The sequence below is a fragment of the Macrotis lagotis genome, chromosome 1, assembly GCF_037893015.1.
Source record: "Macrotis lagotis isolate mMagLag1 chromosome 1, bilby.v1.9.chrom.fasta, whole genome shotgun sequence".
Taxonomy (NCBI): domain Eukaryota; kingdom Metazoa; phylum Chordata; class Mammalia; order Peramelemorphia; family Peramelidae; genus Macrotis; species Macrotis lagotis.
The window spans coordinates 854,136,063-854,152,210 of record NC_133658.1 but is presented as its reverse complement, the minus strand read 5'-3'; the positions used below and the strand labels follow the sequence as shown (position 1 = coordinate 854,152,210).

General features: G+C 45.0%; 1 protein-coding gene across 13 annotated transcripts in view; it reads left to right on the top strand.

Moving 5' to 3' along the window:
- The window catches only part of ADGRB2 (adhesion G protein-coupled receptor B2), a 70,458-nt gene extending 58,124 nt beyond the window's left edge, over positions 1-12,334 (top strand). For 5 of the 13 annotated variants that reach the window (XM_074217673.1, XM_074217675.1, XM_074217666.1 and 2 more), the window contains 5 exons: positions 3-619; positions 4,418-4,453; positions 4,940-5,038; positions 5,310-5,363; positions 7,975-12,333. In XM_074217673.1, coding sequence (XP_074073774.1) covers positions 3-619; positions 4,418-4,453; positions 4,940-5,038; positions 5,310-5,363; positions 7,975-8,235 — 1,067 coding nt within the window. In that variant the 3' untranslated portion in view covers positions 8,236-12,333. Of the gene's footprint in view, positions 1-2; positions 620-4,417; positions 4,454-4,939; positions 5,039-5,309; positions 5,364-7,974 lie in introns of all 13 variants that reach the window. The other 8 variants (XM_074217668.1, XM_074217678.1, XM_074217671.1 and 5 more) reach the window with 6 other exon arrangements.
- The last annotated feature ends 3,814 nt before the right edge of the window (positions 12,335-16,148 follow it).

Here is a 16,148-nt window from a genome sequence, read left to right as displayed (position 1 = left end):
AGTTCTGTTCAAGGAAGTCAACACCTGCAACCCCTCTACCATCACGGCCACGCTGTCCCGCCTGTCGCTGGACGAGGATGAGGACTCCAAACCTTGCCTCATGGGCACGGAGGGTGGGCTGAACTTCTCCCCACTGCCAGGCAACATCTTGGTGCCCATGCCAGTACCTTCTCCAGGAGTAGGCGAGCCCCCCCACCCACATGACACCAACCCTGTGTACATGTGTGGGGAGAGCAGCCTTAGGCAGCTTGACTATACCTGGCTGCGGTCTGGGGACCCTGGGAGCGAGGGGGAGTACACGGTGCTGCCCAGGCGAACTCTGAGCCTCCAGCCTGGCCGTGAGGAGGCCAAGCGGGTGAGGCCCGAGGGCACTCCTCGCCGTTCTGGGAAGGGGCTGGCTCAGGCAGAGGGCTACCCCAGTTTCCTGTCCGTGGACCATGTGGGCCTGGGTCTTGGCCCAGCCTATGGAACTCTGCAGAACCCCTATGGGGTGCCCTTCCAGGCCCCACCCTCAGCTCCATCTGGTGCTCGCCAGGGCCCCACCCCTGAGCCAGGTGAACGCAGCCGCACCATGCCCCGAACTGTGCCCGGCTCCACCATGAAGCTGGGCTCTCTGGAGGTGAGGAGGCTGTTGGGGAGGGACGGGGCAGGAGTGTCACCAGTCCTGTGTGTCCAGCTGGGCCCTGCCTCTGCCTTCCATTTGCCTTTTGGGCTAGGATCTTTCCTTGTTTATCCCAAGTTTGGTGGGGTTTTTTAAGTTTATTTGTTTTGGAGGCATTTGGGGGTAAGTGACTTGTCTAAGGTTACACAGCTAGTAAGTATCTGAGACCAGATTTTAACTCAGGTCCTTCTGACTCCAGGACTGGTGCTTTATCTACTTTATCACCAACTGCCCCTTAGATCCTTCAGTTCAACTTGGTACCCCTTTCCCATATGCAGAGAAGTGTGTTCTAGTCTGGGGTGGTGGGGAGAGAGGATACACAAGATAGGAAAGATCCAGGTCCTGCCTTCATGGACAGGATCCATGGTGATTCACACCAAGATAAAAAAGTAGGGTCAAACAAAGCAAAAGCCAAGGTTCATTTACAGGGAAGCTGGTGGGAGGAGGGAAATCAGAAGGTTTCCTGGAATAGGCAGCATTTAAAGTGGGCTTTAAGAAGACAGCAATTCAAAAGGCAAGAAGGGAACAGATAAGACATAGGGACCAATGTGAGCCCTTGAACAGAGTCATGAAGGTGTGTGATGAATGGAAAGAAAAGAATTCTGTTTGTTAGGAACATAAGAGTAAATGGAAGAAATATGAGAGGCAGTGACATTACCTCACTAAAGACCTTGAATACCAAGCAGAGTAGGGAAGCATCATTGATTTCTGAACGGAGAAGTGATGGAACTAGGAAAGTTATTCACAGAGATTATTCCAGCCAAGTTCAACAGATGGATTAGAGTGGGGAAGAGGATGGAGGTGGGGAGATCTGTAGGGAGGTTTTTACAGTAGTCCTGGAGCTTGGTAAATGAGGGCCTCTATTATACTAGAGTGGGAGGAGAGATGAGGAGATGAGTTCTAGAGAGAACATAAAGATGGGAATCACAGGGAGAGTAGAGACTCAGAGACAACATCAGGATTTACCTGGGTAAATGGTGACAAATTTGAGAGACAAAAAACAAACTTAAGGGAAAGCTCTGCCTCTCCTGACTGAGCACCCCAGTTTAGATGATGGCATCCCTGATCTTCATGACCTTGTTTAAATATCACCCCTAAAGTGTAGACTTTTCTGCCTGTAATCAAAGTTTGGTTTCCTCCTTAAACTCGGGGGACTGGTTCCAAAATGTCAGTAGGCTCCCAGGACACAAACATATTAATTATTCTTCTCTGATGATAACCAGGATAATTTGGGGATGATTCTTTGATCCCTCTTTCCTTTCCTATTTCCAGTTTTCTCTCAAATCAGTCTACAGAGGATGAAAGCTAGGTCTTAGAAAGACTGAATTAGAGAGAGGGACCAATGAGACATTGAAGGAAGCTGTTTTGATATTTAGACAAGAGGTGATGATGGCCTAGATTTGGGTAAGGGGGCTTTGAGAGTGGAGAGGGACCAGGCAGTGAAGAGTCACATTTTGAAGATAAAATATGATAGAGATTGGGTGGAGGAGTAAGGAAAGTTGAGAGGCGATGCTGGGTTAGAATGTCCAGTGGGTTGCTCTGGGAACTGGGAGTTTAAGAGTCACTTGCAAGAATAACTGAAGCCATGTTAATGGATGAAACTGCCAAGGTAGAGAGTGAAAAGAGAGCTGGAAGAGATGAGAACAAAAGGTAGAGCTCATACTCAGTGTATTTGGGTACTCATACTCAGTGGGGGAGGGGGGAGGACTGGGGCAAGGAAAAGAAGATGAATTGTTAAATAACCATGGAGGAGAAGGGTCTGATAACTATGATATCATGGAATGTGAGGGAATAGTATCTAGAAGGAGGAGGTGGTTTGTGTAGTCAAATGGTTTGGGATTGATAAGGGAGGATGAAGAATGTGTAAAGACCATGAGATTTAGTAACCACAAGGTCACTAATGACCTTGAAGTATTTTCAGTCATGTGGGAAAGGGATGGAATCGAAGCAAGAAGAAGCTGGGAGGCAAGATGTTGTGATACACTGACCTGGCAGACAGGGATCTCTTTCTAGAGGTCCACAAACTTGCTGTGTGACTTTGGATAAGTCTCCTCCATTTTCCTGGTCTCAGTTTTCTCCTCTGTAAAAATGAGAGGTTGTACTAGTTTATTTCTAGGCTAATTTTAAGTTTTGACCTGGAGGCAATGAGAATGAATGGTAGAGACCCAACCCTACCCAACTCAACCCAGCCCAATGAGCTATTGGTTCTCAAAGTTTTGAGGGAGATGGATGGAGAGAGGAGGGAGGGAGGGAGGGGGAGAGAGAGAGAGAGAGAGAGAGAGAGAGAGAGAGAGAGAGAGAGAGCATGAGCATGGGATCTCAAGGCAGAAGCTAGTTTTTTCTTCTCCAGCTCAATTTTGAGAAACTGAGGCAAACAGGAATAAGTGACTTGTCCAAGGTTACTTAACTAGGAAGTATCTGAGACTAGATTTGAACTCACATATTCCTGACTTCAGGCCCAATTCTCTATTCACTGTGCTACCCAATTTTCCTAGATGAAATCATAGAAATACTGTAATCAAATCCCTTCACCTTGGTTAGATCCTTATCTGGGCCAGGTCCAGGGAAGGAGGAACTTGCCCAAGCTCAGGTAGGAAACAGCAGAGTCAAGATTCAAACCCAAGTCCTCTGATTTCAGATCGTTTGTCCTTTTTGGCTATGTCATCCAATCCAATCCAACAGTCAAATCAATCAAGAATCATCTCTTTAGGGCTTCCAATGTACCAGGCACCATGCTAAATTCTGCAAGGGAAAAACAAAAGTAGTCTCTGCCCTAGGGAGTAGGCATGAAAGTGGCCCTCAGAGGGATTTCCCATGACTCCTTACCTTCTGTCCTTTGGGCCCACTGACTCATTTTTCTCACTACACACACACACACACACACACACACACACACACACACACACACACACACACACAGTAGCTAGAAGGCAGCCTTAGTGGAGAATTAGCACTGGGGAGAAAAGGAAAGACTTTCTATAGGTGATGACTTGAGCTGAGTCTAAAAGGAACCCTGGCCTTCTAAGAGGCTCCTTCTGTATGCTTGATACAGAGAAATAATAGAGAATCTTTGCCTATAGGTATCTTACATCAATTATATGTCTCCAAGAGAGGGGTGAAGTGTACCCAAGTATGTTTTTGGATCAAAGAGAGAAGATATAGGAGAGACAGAGAGAAATGTGGTAGTGATTGATCATTGGGTCTTGCCTTGACCAAGAGGATCTTGCTTGGAAAGGAGAAAAGATGGGGTATAGAAATAGAGAAAGCTGGAAGGAGATGGAGCTTGGGGTTGGGGGAGCCTCTGCTAACTAGTCTCTGTGGAAACATGTGTGCTTCTCGCCACCTCTGCATCTATATGTGTATTTCCATGTCTCCTAGTATGTGTCCTTTTGTGTCTACCTGTATGTCCAGTGTGTGGTGAGCTGGGGGGTAGGGGGGGAATTGGTTGACTTGTTGACTTTATGGGGGATTGGGTCTGAACTAAGTATGTAAGTGATGTCCTTGTGATCACTGCCCCATCTCACCCACTTGGCTCCACTAGGGATGACCAGAGGGTTCCTCTGGTTTTAAGAATCCTGTCCCCCTGGCTCCTTTGTAGTAGAAAAGCAACCAGGTGGACATTACATAAACTTGACTCCCTGATACCAGATTTCACCACAGGGAAGTCCTTGTCATTTCACTCCCAATCATGTACTAAAGCAATTTTTTTATCCCTCCCCTCCTCCCAATTGCCCCCTTTTCTCCCAACAACCTCAGCGGAAAAAGTTACGCTATTCGGACCTGGATTTTGAGGTAAGAGGTCCCGAGGGAAAGGGACCATGCTTAATGGGGTGCTTGGGGAGACTCTCCCTTATGCTCCATCGGTTGGCCCCCAGGACACTTCCTGCCCCAGCCCTGGGGATAAAGGAATTACAATACTGTTTAGAACCTAGACTCCAGGTATCAAAGGGAAGATCCTACCAAAAATCGCCATTTCCATTCAAGACCTTTCTTCGGTGAGAGGAGACTAGAGAGAAGCCAAAGTTCTTCCAAGAAACAGTGGAAAGAGGAATGAGATTCTCTCAGACCAGATCCCTTAGTCATATAAGCCACTGTTGGATAGGATGATTTCTGGGGCCACATTTGAACCTATTTCCCACTATGTTTGTCATTGAGTGGTGTTCAGACCAAAGTGTGCAGGGATCAGAAGACAGGTGGCTTTGGAAGGGGGTTGCATAGAGGACAAAGGGATGGGGAAGAGGAGGAACATCTCTCTCTGAGCCTCCCCCTCCCCCCCAGAAGGTGATGCACACACGGAAGCGACATTCAGAGCTCTACCACGAGCTGAATCAGAAGTTCCACACCTTTGATCGCTACCGGGGGCCGACCTCAGGCAAGGTGAGAGGAAATCAGATATATCTTAAAGCACCTGATCTATATACATGTGGTTCTGGAGTCAGGACAAATCTCTTCCTATCCCTTGGGCCTCAGATTCCCCCGATCTTCCTTTTTCCAAGCATTAGGATGCTTTGGCTCCCTCTGGACCCCCTGCATCTTTCCTGGTCCACCATGATGTGATAGTGGGTTACATAGAAGGGTATTTCATGGGCATGGGGAGGTGGATGGGTGGGTAGAGGCCCTGACTTGACTCCCTCCCTCCCTTCTGCAGAGAGAAAAAAGATGGAGTGTGTCATCGGGCGGGGTTGAACGCAGTGTTTCCACTGTAAGTGCTGGTCCTGGGGCCAGGGTGGGGAGTTCTGGGCTGGAAAGGACTAAAGTCAATAATGGTATCTATCTTGGGGTTCAGGGCTCCCCTTCCCTAATCAGACACTACAGTGACACCTTCTGGAATACCCAGAATGATTCAGGACCCTGCTGCCTTGGCTATTGGGGTTCTTAGACATGGTCTTGGGAGTAGAATAATGGGATACATTTGTGTTGTGGTGGAGGGGTAGTGGAAGACAGTTCACTTGCTCATACTTTTCCCTTCTCAGAATTCTTGAGAATTGTATTTCTTGAAGCAAGGAGGCACAGGGGATGCTTAGTATGACGGGTTTGGAAGAAGGGAAGAAAAACTGGATCCCTTGTTTGTTCAAACTAGGTGTTATGTAGGAGATGGAGAAGCCTTTGCCTCTCTTTACCCCAGGGAACTCCCATTGCAGATGGGGAGACAAGTTGTCAACATCTGGAGCAATTGTGACAGTATCAGAGCAGTGTGTGAAAAGAGCCCAGACCTGGGAGAGAGAATCCCTGGCCTCTTTACCCTGCTGGTGACTGACTGGGAGGGTGGTGGTGTTTAAAGGAAGAGCTAATATAATATCAGATTTCCATCTTGTTGTGGTCTTTGAGATATATAACCAGCTCCCAAGTAGTACAAACAGTGCATTTGGATACACACCATTAAGGGTTATCATGTTTAAAATAGGGTCATTGGTTCTAGCCCAGTGGAAAGATGCAGCACAAATTATAATAATATGGCTCCTTTACAAGTTCCCTATTCTTGATAATCAGGATCTAGATGTATATACTTCAGCTTCCTCATGCAGGGAATCTGGAGCCACTTATCTGCATGATATTGGGTGGGTTTCCTCCTCTGCAAAATGAGGGGGAAGGGGGTCTGATTTGGTGATCTGTAAGGTCCCTTCTGGCTTTGTAGATAAGAAAAGAGCTGACAGGTTGGAACCTTTCCAAGATCACAATTACTAAAGGAAGAGAACAATTAGAATCTGAATCCAGATCTCATTGGGTTCCCCCAACACTGGATTCCCAGCTCTGACATTCTGTATTCTAAAGTCTGTCGCCCAGTTCTGATATTCTTTTTATAGTGGGAAAGGGGCTGTATTTGGAGTCACATCCTGAGCTCAATTCTTGATTCTGATGTTTGCTATGTGACCTCAGTCAAGTCAGATCCTGACTCCAGTGGCCCTGACCTCTTTGACTGCCTTTTCTTCATCTTTAAAATGGGAGATTTGGGCTAGACCTTTAAGGTCTCTCCCAGTGCTGACATTCCACATTCTAAGGCTGCTCTTTGTTCTGATATTTTATGTTCTAAGATCCCTGCTTCCAGCTCTGTCACTAATATATTCTTTTAAAAAAATTTTATTTTCCAATTACATGCAAAGGTAATTTTCAATATTCATCCATTTGCTAGTTTATGAGTTCCGCATTTTTCTACCATCCTGCTTTCCCTCTCCCCTCCCTGTGGCAGTGAACAGTCTGATTAAAGGAGTACATGCACAATTGTCACTCTATATTCTAAGGTCTCTTTTGCTTTGACATTCTGTGTTCTAAAGCCCCTTTCCACCTCTGACATTCCATGTTATAAGGACACTCCCAGTTCTGATATTCTATGTTCTAAGGCCCCTTTTAATTCTATCACTCACTGTATATTCCAAGGTGCCCTTTAGCTTTGACATTCCATGTTCTAAGGCCTCTCCTAGCTCTGACCTTCTAGACACTAAGGTTCCTCCCAGCTCTGATAGTACATGTTCTAAAATTCTTCCCACCTTAGATGTTCTATATTCTAAATCCTAGACTATTAAGAAGTGTAATTAATTACTGAAATGAGAGACAGAGACAAAGACAGAGAGAGGCAGAGAGAGAGAGAGAGAGAGAGAGAGAGAGAGAGAGAGAGAGAGAGAGAGAGAGAAAGAGAGAAACAAAACAGAGAGAAACAGAGGGAGGGAGGGAGGGAAGAGGAGAGAGAGACAGGGAGAGAATCAAAGACAGAGAAAGAGGGAGGGAGGGAGGAGGAGGAGAAAGAGGAGAGAGAGACAGAGAAAGACATAGAGATTAAAGAGAGGGAGGGAGGGAGGGAGGGAGGGAGAGAGAGAGAGAGAGAGAGAGAGAGAGAGAGAGAGAGAGAGAGAGAGAGAGAATGAGAACCCAGTGAGAATTGAAGTAGGCTGGGGTGAAACCTATTTGGATGGAGAAGTTTGGGGTTTTTTTGTTATCTAACAGATAAGTTTCCAGGGGAAGACAGGAAGAATATTCCATGAAGGAATAAGGTGAAGGGAAGAAGAATGTGTCTTGTGCAGTCATTCCAGTCTCACTATGAACCTCATTTATCTTCCACCAGCAGCTAGGTGTTGCCATGGATAGAGCTCTGAATCTGGAGTCAGAGAGATCTGAATTCAAATCTAGCCTCAGATAGCTGTGTGACCCTGGTCAAGTCACTTAACCACTATCTGCCTCAGTTTCTTCAGCTGTAAAATGAGAACAATAGCCCCCACTTCCCAGAGTTGTGAGGATTAAATGAGATATTTGTGGAAAGTGATTGGCACATAGTAGGTCCTTCATAAACGTTTCCTATCATTCTCTTCCTCCTTGTTCAGGAGAAGATAAGCCCAGGAGAGAGGCCACCCTCTCAGCAACAGCAGCAGCAGCAGCAACAGCAGCAGCAACAGCAGCAGCAGCAGCAGCAGCAGCAGCAGCAGCAGCAGCGACATCAGAGCTGGAGCACCTTCAAGGCAATGACGCTGGGCTCCCTGCCCCCCAAACCCCGCGAGCGGATGGCCCTACACCGGACACCTCGTTGGGAGTCAGCAGGTCTGGGTCTGGATGCCTCTGATGGTGACTTCCAGACGGAGGTGTGAGCCCTGGTCAGCTGCCTGGGCATCTATAAATATATATATATATCTCTATTTTCACACTCCAATTTGGAAAAAAAACAAGGAGCCAGGGACCCCCCTTTTCTCTTCTCGTGTGCGGTCTTGGCCCTTGGAGGGAGACACAGCCGGACTCTGGCTCCAGACAAGGTGGGGACCCTGGAGATGAGAGGGGTGGGCTGGACTCCAGAGAGCTGCTTCTGACCCAGGGAGGAGGCAGACTAAGGGGTCCCCTCCTCATTTTTCAGAGCTATCACCCCAGGCCACCATGTCTCCTGCTCCCAAGCCTGTCCGTGCGTCTGTCTGTCCTACCTGGGGCTGGGGGGGGATCTTTGTTGGGAATAAAATTCGCTCTGTGGATATGCCTGCTGGGTGACCTTCCAGGCTGGGGTGGGTAAGTGGCTATGGGTAGGGTGGGGTGGCCTAACTCACCCCCTCTCCATTTCCTGGTCCTGCTTCTGAGTCCATCTAGATTTCTTATAGAAAAACTTTCTAGGTTTCAGGTTAAACTGTGCTTATGCAGAGTCCCAAGACTCAGATTTGCTCGTTAGGGCTCCTAGACCTTTCCCCTCCTGTCCCTAAATGTCCGGATTCTTCTTGTCTCTCCCCATTGACTACCTTCAAATATGTACCAAGGGTCATAGAGCTATCTGGGCTACACCAATCCCATTATTACTTTGGGATTTAGGTGGGGGGTGACCTGTGTCTCCTGCTCCTGTCCTACCTCTCTCAGGAGAATAATATTTCCTTTGGAAATATTCTCTCTCAGGTCTTTGAAGACTCTCATCAGCTGGCTATGAAATGGGCCAGCTGGCCTTTTGGGTAAAACAGAAGTAACTGAGATTACACCTTGTGTTTCCTGGATCTCTACTTTCCATGGCCTCCTTGAGCTTCCTACTTTGTCTCCAAACTAAAGGCTTCATTTTCATAGTATCTAACAGTGTGTGCGTGTGCGCGCGCACACACACACACACACACACACACACACACACACACACACATTCTTAGAACTCTGTTTGACCTAAAAAGGAGAAAATGGTGGCTTCCAGAGACCAGAGATGAGGATCCAAGGTGAAGGGCCTGAAATCAGAACCTTAATTAAAATCAATTAAATCTGAAGATTCTACTCCAGCGCTTAGTCATATGAATCCCTTTCCAATCATCAACCTCTAGGTTCTATCTTACCAGATGCAAGATGGTCATCATTATAACCATATATTTAGAGCCAGAAGGGTCCCCAGAGCCCTTCATGTCCAGTCCCCCTCATTTTGCAGCCTAGAAAGTTAAGGGACATACCAGAATCACGCCACTAGAATAAGTGTCTGAGGCAGATCTGAACCCCAGTCTCTCTGCCCACCCCAGCTAATTTATGGAGCATGACATGGATCTCTGGGTCCCCTCCTCACCCTGGTGTCTGGTCTCTCTTGTCAGATCAGTGTGCCTTCCTCCACTCTCTGCTATTGATCTGTAGATCACCAGTGGGAGGTTAACCTCCTTTTGCTACATAGGTTGGGTAGTCCCCTCAATTTGAACTGATCCAATACCTTAATTGCCCTCTGGGCTCCCTGGGTCTCTGCTGGCTCAGATAATAGAAAAATTCTTCCTTTCTAGCCTGATTGGATAGGGGAAAAGCTAAACATCCCTATGAAATTGGGTGGGGGAGAAAGTCATTTCAAGGGAATTAGGTGGAGCACAGTCCTTGAACTGTCTTGAACCCTATCCTGCCCTCCCAGTAGAAGGGTACCTTGGAGATCATCCAGTCCAGTCCCCTCACTTTATAGGGAAGAAACTGACACCCCAATCTATCTATCTATCTATCTACATATATACACATTCACTGACCAGTCCTCCAGTTAATGTCTCCCTCTGACCTTTGAACTATCTCTGTTCATGTCTTACCCTATCTGACTTCAGACAAGCTCTCATTTCTTATTTGACCCAAATTCTACCTGCTCAACTGCAAATTGACTCAAACCAAATTAAAATAAATGAGGATGACAATAATCCCCCACCCTACCCCACTAGGAGATGCCTTGACCTTAGGCTAGATTGTTTGTGACTTGTCTAGGGAAGGCAGGCAGGAACCCTGAGATAGATAATGAGATTCAACTCAGGGAGGGGCAGAAGTACCTTCATGTCCCTTCCCTTCACACACTTCTCTGGATCTGAGCTCTAGCAGACAAACCCAGAGCTCATCATGAGGTCAGTGGCAGAACACTGAAGAAATGGGCTCCTCTCCAGGTCTGTGATCACAACTGCCAGCTAGGAAAGGCTATGGGAGAGAAGCTCTGGGTGCTAGATGGGAACCATGGCAACAGATAGAACCTCTTGGTTCACCATCAGCATGGTCTCATTTAGACCTTGCCCCTGGAGGGGGTAATGGATGAACCTAGTTCTCCCTCATCACACTAAAGGACCTAGAATCACAAATTGGAAGAGATAGAGGTTTGACTAGAATTGGGAAGGACCTTAACCATCAGATCCAGCTTCTTTATTTTATGTCTGAGGAGACGGGGCTGGGATTAACCAAAAATCACCAGCTAGTTAATGGCTGAATGGAGACTTCAAGGCCCAGGGTTTTTTTTGCTATTAGACTTGGGCTAGCAACACTCCCATCCTATGTAGTACATTCACATATACACCCTTTCCCTAGGGAACCATGATGGCAATTCCCAAAAGCCTCCAGATGGAATAGTCAAGTTCCTTAACTTTGACCCCAGGGACGAAAAACAGGTGACTTGGAAGTATGGGTATCCCCCAGGATGAGGAGAAGCCCGATCTGGGCTCTTCTCCCCACTGCTCTGGTTTCATTACCCTGTCCTCTGAAGACTTGTCTGTACCCTGGATACTCCCTCCCGCCATTATTTCTCTCTCCTCCAACAGCCCTTCCCTCCCCTTGTATAGAAGAAAATGAAGAACACAGCTTTGCCCCATGATTTTCCACCTACGCATTTCTTCTCCCTCGATGACAAACAGCCACCACAGCTGCCAGCAGAGGCCCCTTGGGGACGCTAAGAACATGAAGCTACGCTCCCAGGGGGAGGACAAGTGTGTCTTTGGGGAGCATTTCCTACCGATGAGTTTAAAGGAAGATTGCACACTGTAGCAATGGTTTCTGGAACTCCAAAGAAGAGAAGAGTTAATAACAGTAATAATAATAGCATTTTTGAGTGTTTTAAAGTTTGAAAAACATTTTATAAGTATTAACTCATTTTATCCTTATGATAACCTGGAGGGTGGGGGGAGAGGTGCTATTATCTGTTTTTAACAGATGAGGAGACTGGGGCAGACAAAAGTCATGTCATTTACCCAGGACCATATAACTAGTGTCTGTGGTTGACTTTGAATTCAGAATTTCCCCATCCCCACTGTACCTCTATTCTCTAGATGCCTCTTTTCCTAGCTCAGTCTCCACCATGCCTCCCAGATCCATTGCATTGACCTTAGCTGGCAGTGGGGACCGGAATGGGCAAGTTAAGCTACAGAAGCTGCCTAATCCTTCTCTAGCAGAGGGTTTAAGCCCAATTTGAAACTTGACATTAGGCCATTAAAGTACTCACCCTTCTGCCTCCTCCTGCCTTCTCCTATAATGGCATATGAGGGCAGAGCTTTTTAACCCTCCTCATATCATGGTGGCCCCCCTCTGGCAAACTGATAAGATCTTTCAACCTCTTTTCAGAATAATGGTTTTAAATATATAAAATATATAGGATAATAAGGAAACCAAAGTTTGTAGTTATTAAACTGTTTTAAAAATCAAGTTCATAGGCCCCCATGTGAAGAACCTCTGTTCTAGGACTTTCAATTGTATGGGCAGAAATAAATAGAAAGGGGGGCCATTTGTGAATTTGTGGGTGATTTAGAATTGATATTCCTATCAACCTCTCCCAATATTACAGGATCCTATAATCCAGATCATAGGATCTCTAAGATTTATAACTGGAAGGGAACTTGGAAGTCATCTAGCCTGAACCCTTTATTTTCCAGATGAAGAAACTGAGACCATTAGAGATTAACACGGTCTAGGAGCACACAGCTAGTAAGAGTATAATAATTTGAACCTAGGTCTGTCTGGCTTGGTCTTTTTTTTTTTTTTTTTAGTTTTTTTTGCAAGGCAAACGGGGTTAAGTGGCTTGCCCAAGGCCACACAGCTAGGGAATTATTAAGTGTTTGAGACTGGATTTGAACCCAGGTACTCCTGACTCCAGGGCCAGTGCTTTATCCACTACAAGCCGCCCCCTGGCTTGAAGTCTTACATTCTGTCTACTACATCAGAGTTCTTGGCCCACTCCTCTTAATTTTCTCTCCCTGCATCAGGAGGAATTCACCAGTGATGAGGTGGAATGTGAAGGGAACACCTTAAAGCAAGGCTTACTAAATAGCTAAGAATGAATCTGGAATTGGGAATAGGTTAATATGGAATAAATCTATTCAGTGGACAAATTCCAAATCAATTCTGTGGGGTAGAGGACATCATTCTTGTGGGGATCATTGAGGAACCAAATGTCACATCATAGGATTTTCCAGTTGAGAAAGGCCACTGGGCCAAGTTGGATCTAAGAACTCAAGTTTCCTAAAATGTGGCTATACATCAACTAGTTTTGGAAGGAATGGTTTTCCTTTATGGGTACTTTTAATTACCTTCCCTCTGTTCATATGCTTTTCCTTCTTTTTTTCTTTTGCTTGGGTCTGGAACATGTAGGATACGGAGGAAAAGGGAGAGAAGAAACAAATCTCAGACTTGGGCACCATATAATGAAATTTGAGACATCTAGAGTTTATCCAGCCCAATTCTCTCATTTTAAAAGTGAGAACACTAAGTACTACCTAAGGGTTATGTCCAACATCACAAAGTTAAGTGGGAGACCTAGGCATTGACTTCAAATTCAGAGCTCATTCCATACTACTTGAGTGGGGCCAATGATGGGAAAAAGTTGATTAGGAACAGAAGACAGGAGGTGCGTCAACCCTGGAAACCAAGGAGGGTCATGGGCAAGGGAGGTCAAATTAAGGTCCAGTGATAAAAGACTTCCATTTTGAAGTAATTTCATAATTCTTTCCTTACAGCAACCCTAGAGAGAAGGTTGTCTAAATACTTTCTCCGTTTTATAATGAGGAAAAGTTAAGTTACCCATTGTTAAACCAGTAATAAGTGTCAGAACCAGGATTTAAATTGAGGTCTTCTGACTTAAAGCCCAATGCTCTTTCTCCCATAGGAAATTGCCATAAAGTAGTGGAAAAGTTATAAAAGTCCTGGAACTAAAGGCAAAGGTCATCAGATACATTCTAAGGAGGATCATTGGGCTATATCTTTCATATGAAGCCTTAGGTGAATGAGGAAGACATGATCAACCTTGTCATGGTTTCTACTAAAGTCCTTCCTAGTAGACCTTGGGGCTTTGATTCTTTTCAAGGGCAACCTTGATCATAGCTAATCATATGTTTTTGTAAATGGGACATTCTCTATAAGTAGAAAGAGACCTTGAGAGGTAGTCTACTTAGATCAGGCTCCATCCTCCCGAGGGAAAGGAAGACTTACACTCATGCACACACACATTTGTATGTATACATGTGTATATATACAGTATTATACATATAAACACAGGTAGAATGACTGGTGAATCCATGAGTGCAGCCTCCAAACCTCTGGGTTTCTTATCATCTGAATCATGCATGACTGGCAAGTGCAAAGGTACTAAAGACCTGTTTACTTAGATTGGTGTATTCAAAGGACTCAAGCTCCTTTGAACCCCTCAGTATCAAATCACACAGTCCTTTAACAGTCTCAGGGCTCACTGAACCAGGACATAATCTGGATAGAGCAGACAGCCTGAGTTACAGCTCTATTTTCCAGAACCAGATCAAGAGAGCCAAGGATATCGGAGGAAACACGTTTCATTGTGTCATTATTGAGTATAATTAGTTGCCTCGAGTATCACATAATTGAGTATCCATAGTAGTTCGTATCCTATTAAGTCTACAGGTTACAAGTGGGTGAGGCTATGTTTCTGTCCAATCCTTAGTCCTATCTCCACCCCATTGTGCCCCCACCACCCTTCACAGATTGGCAAAGGATGTTTTAAGAGAGGAATAGGGGGCTTAGAGGTATATTGTAAGTACAGAAGGGGATAGAGAAAGAGATGGATCACAAATAATGGACCTAGCAACAAGGAACAGAAGAGCAGAAGAGGAGAGGGGGCAGAATCATGGTCACAACAGGTCCAGAAGAAGCCTTAGGCTTAGTATATAGAGCTCTGCCTTTGAGGTTCCCTAACAGTAAGAAATCTTTTCAAAGCTTTCCTTTTTCTAGTCTTGTCATCATTATAGGGCCATAAGTAGAGGTTGATAGATCTCTGTCTTTTCCCTCCCCCTACCAAATACACTGGTGTCCACACACTGACATTGGGACTAAAGCCAATGCTCAGAGCATTTTTTCCAGCCTCTAAGTTTTGGTTTTTCCATCTGGAAAATCAGAGTGATATTTTTAATTTTTTATTGCCATGTTTAGTTTTTCCATCACCTTTATTTCTGAATATATATCCCCTCTTCTCTCTATCAAGTGAGCCATCTCTTGTAAAAAAAAAAAGGAGAGAAACAGACAGAGAGAGAGAGAGAGAGAGAGAGAGAGAGAGAGAGAGAGCGCAAAGATACAAATACAGAGACATAGGGAGACAGCCACAAGACACAGGCACTGTTCAGAGAGACCAGTTCAACAAAGCCAAAGGCACATCAACCCAGACTTAGAGCTTATGCAATATCCAACATCCATAATCAATCTCCACCTCAGTGAAGAAGGAAAGGATTTATATTTTCCCAAATTTTCTTCAGGGCCAAGCGTCTTGGTCATAATTATGCTAAGTTCAATTTCATTTCTTTGTTCTTTCCGTTTACATTATTGCAGTCATTTGTATGCTGTTTTCTTGGTTCTGTTTACTTTGTATCAGTTTATAGAAATTTTCTGAATTATTCATGTTCATTTCTTATACCACAATGATATTCTATGGTATCCTGACCCTGACTTGTTCAACCTATCCTAGTTGATAAACATGTACTTTGTTTTGATTTTTTTGCAGCTCCCAATAGTATGCTATGGATACTGTGTTTTATATAGAACCTTCCTCTTTATTTTTTTCCCCAAGGCAATGGGGCTAAGTGACTTGCCCAAGGTCACACAGCTAGGTAACTATTAAGTGTCTGAGACTGGATTTGAACTCAGATCCTCCTGACTCCAGGGCTGGTGCTCCATCCATTATGCCACCCAACTGCCCCCTTCCTCTTTATTTTTAATCTTCTTGGAAACCTTTGCCTTGTAGGAGAGCCTGTGGGGCAAAGGGAAGATAATGATCATAGTCTGTCTTTATTTTTAAATTTTTTTTTATTTATCTAAGGCAATGGATTAAGTGACTTGCCCAAGGTCACAGAGCTAGGCAATTAAGTGTCTGAGGCCACATTTGAATTCAATTCCTCCTGACTCCAGGACTGGTGCTCTATCCACTGAGACATTTAGCTGCCTCAGTACTATCTTTCTCACATGTTTGTAGTGGAAATCATTTTGTAAATTTTAAGGTGTTAAAGAAATGGAAATAGGTTATTACTATGTATTATTTTCACATCTGCAATTCTGAATTCTGTAATTGTGAATTCTAATGATAAACTTAGCAACAAGGAACAGAAGAGCAGAAGAGGAAAGTACGCAGAATCATGGCCACAACAGGTCCAGGAGAATCCTTAGGCTTAATTTAGAGATTCTGCCTTTGAGGATCCCTAACAGTAACAAATCTTTTCTGAGTTTTCCCTTTTCTGCCATGTCATCATTATGGGATGGAAGGAGGAACTTCCTAACAATTAGAGGTGACCCAAAATGTAAAGTTGTTTGGGAGTTCCCCAACACTGGCAATGGT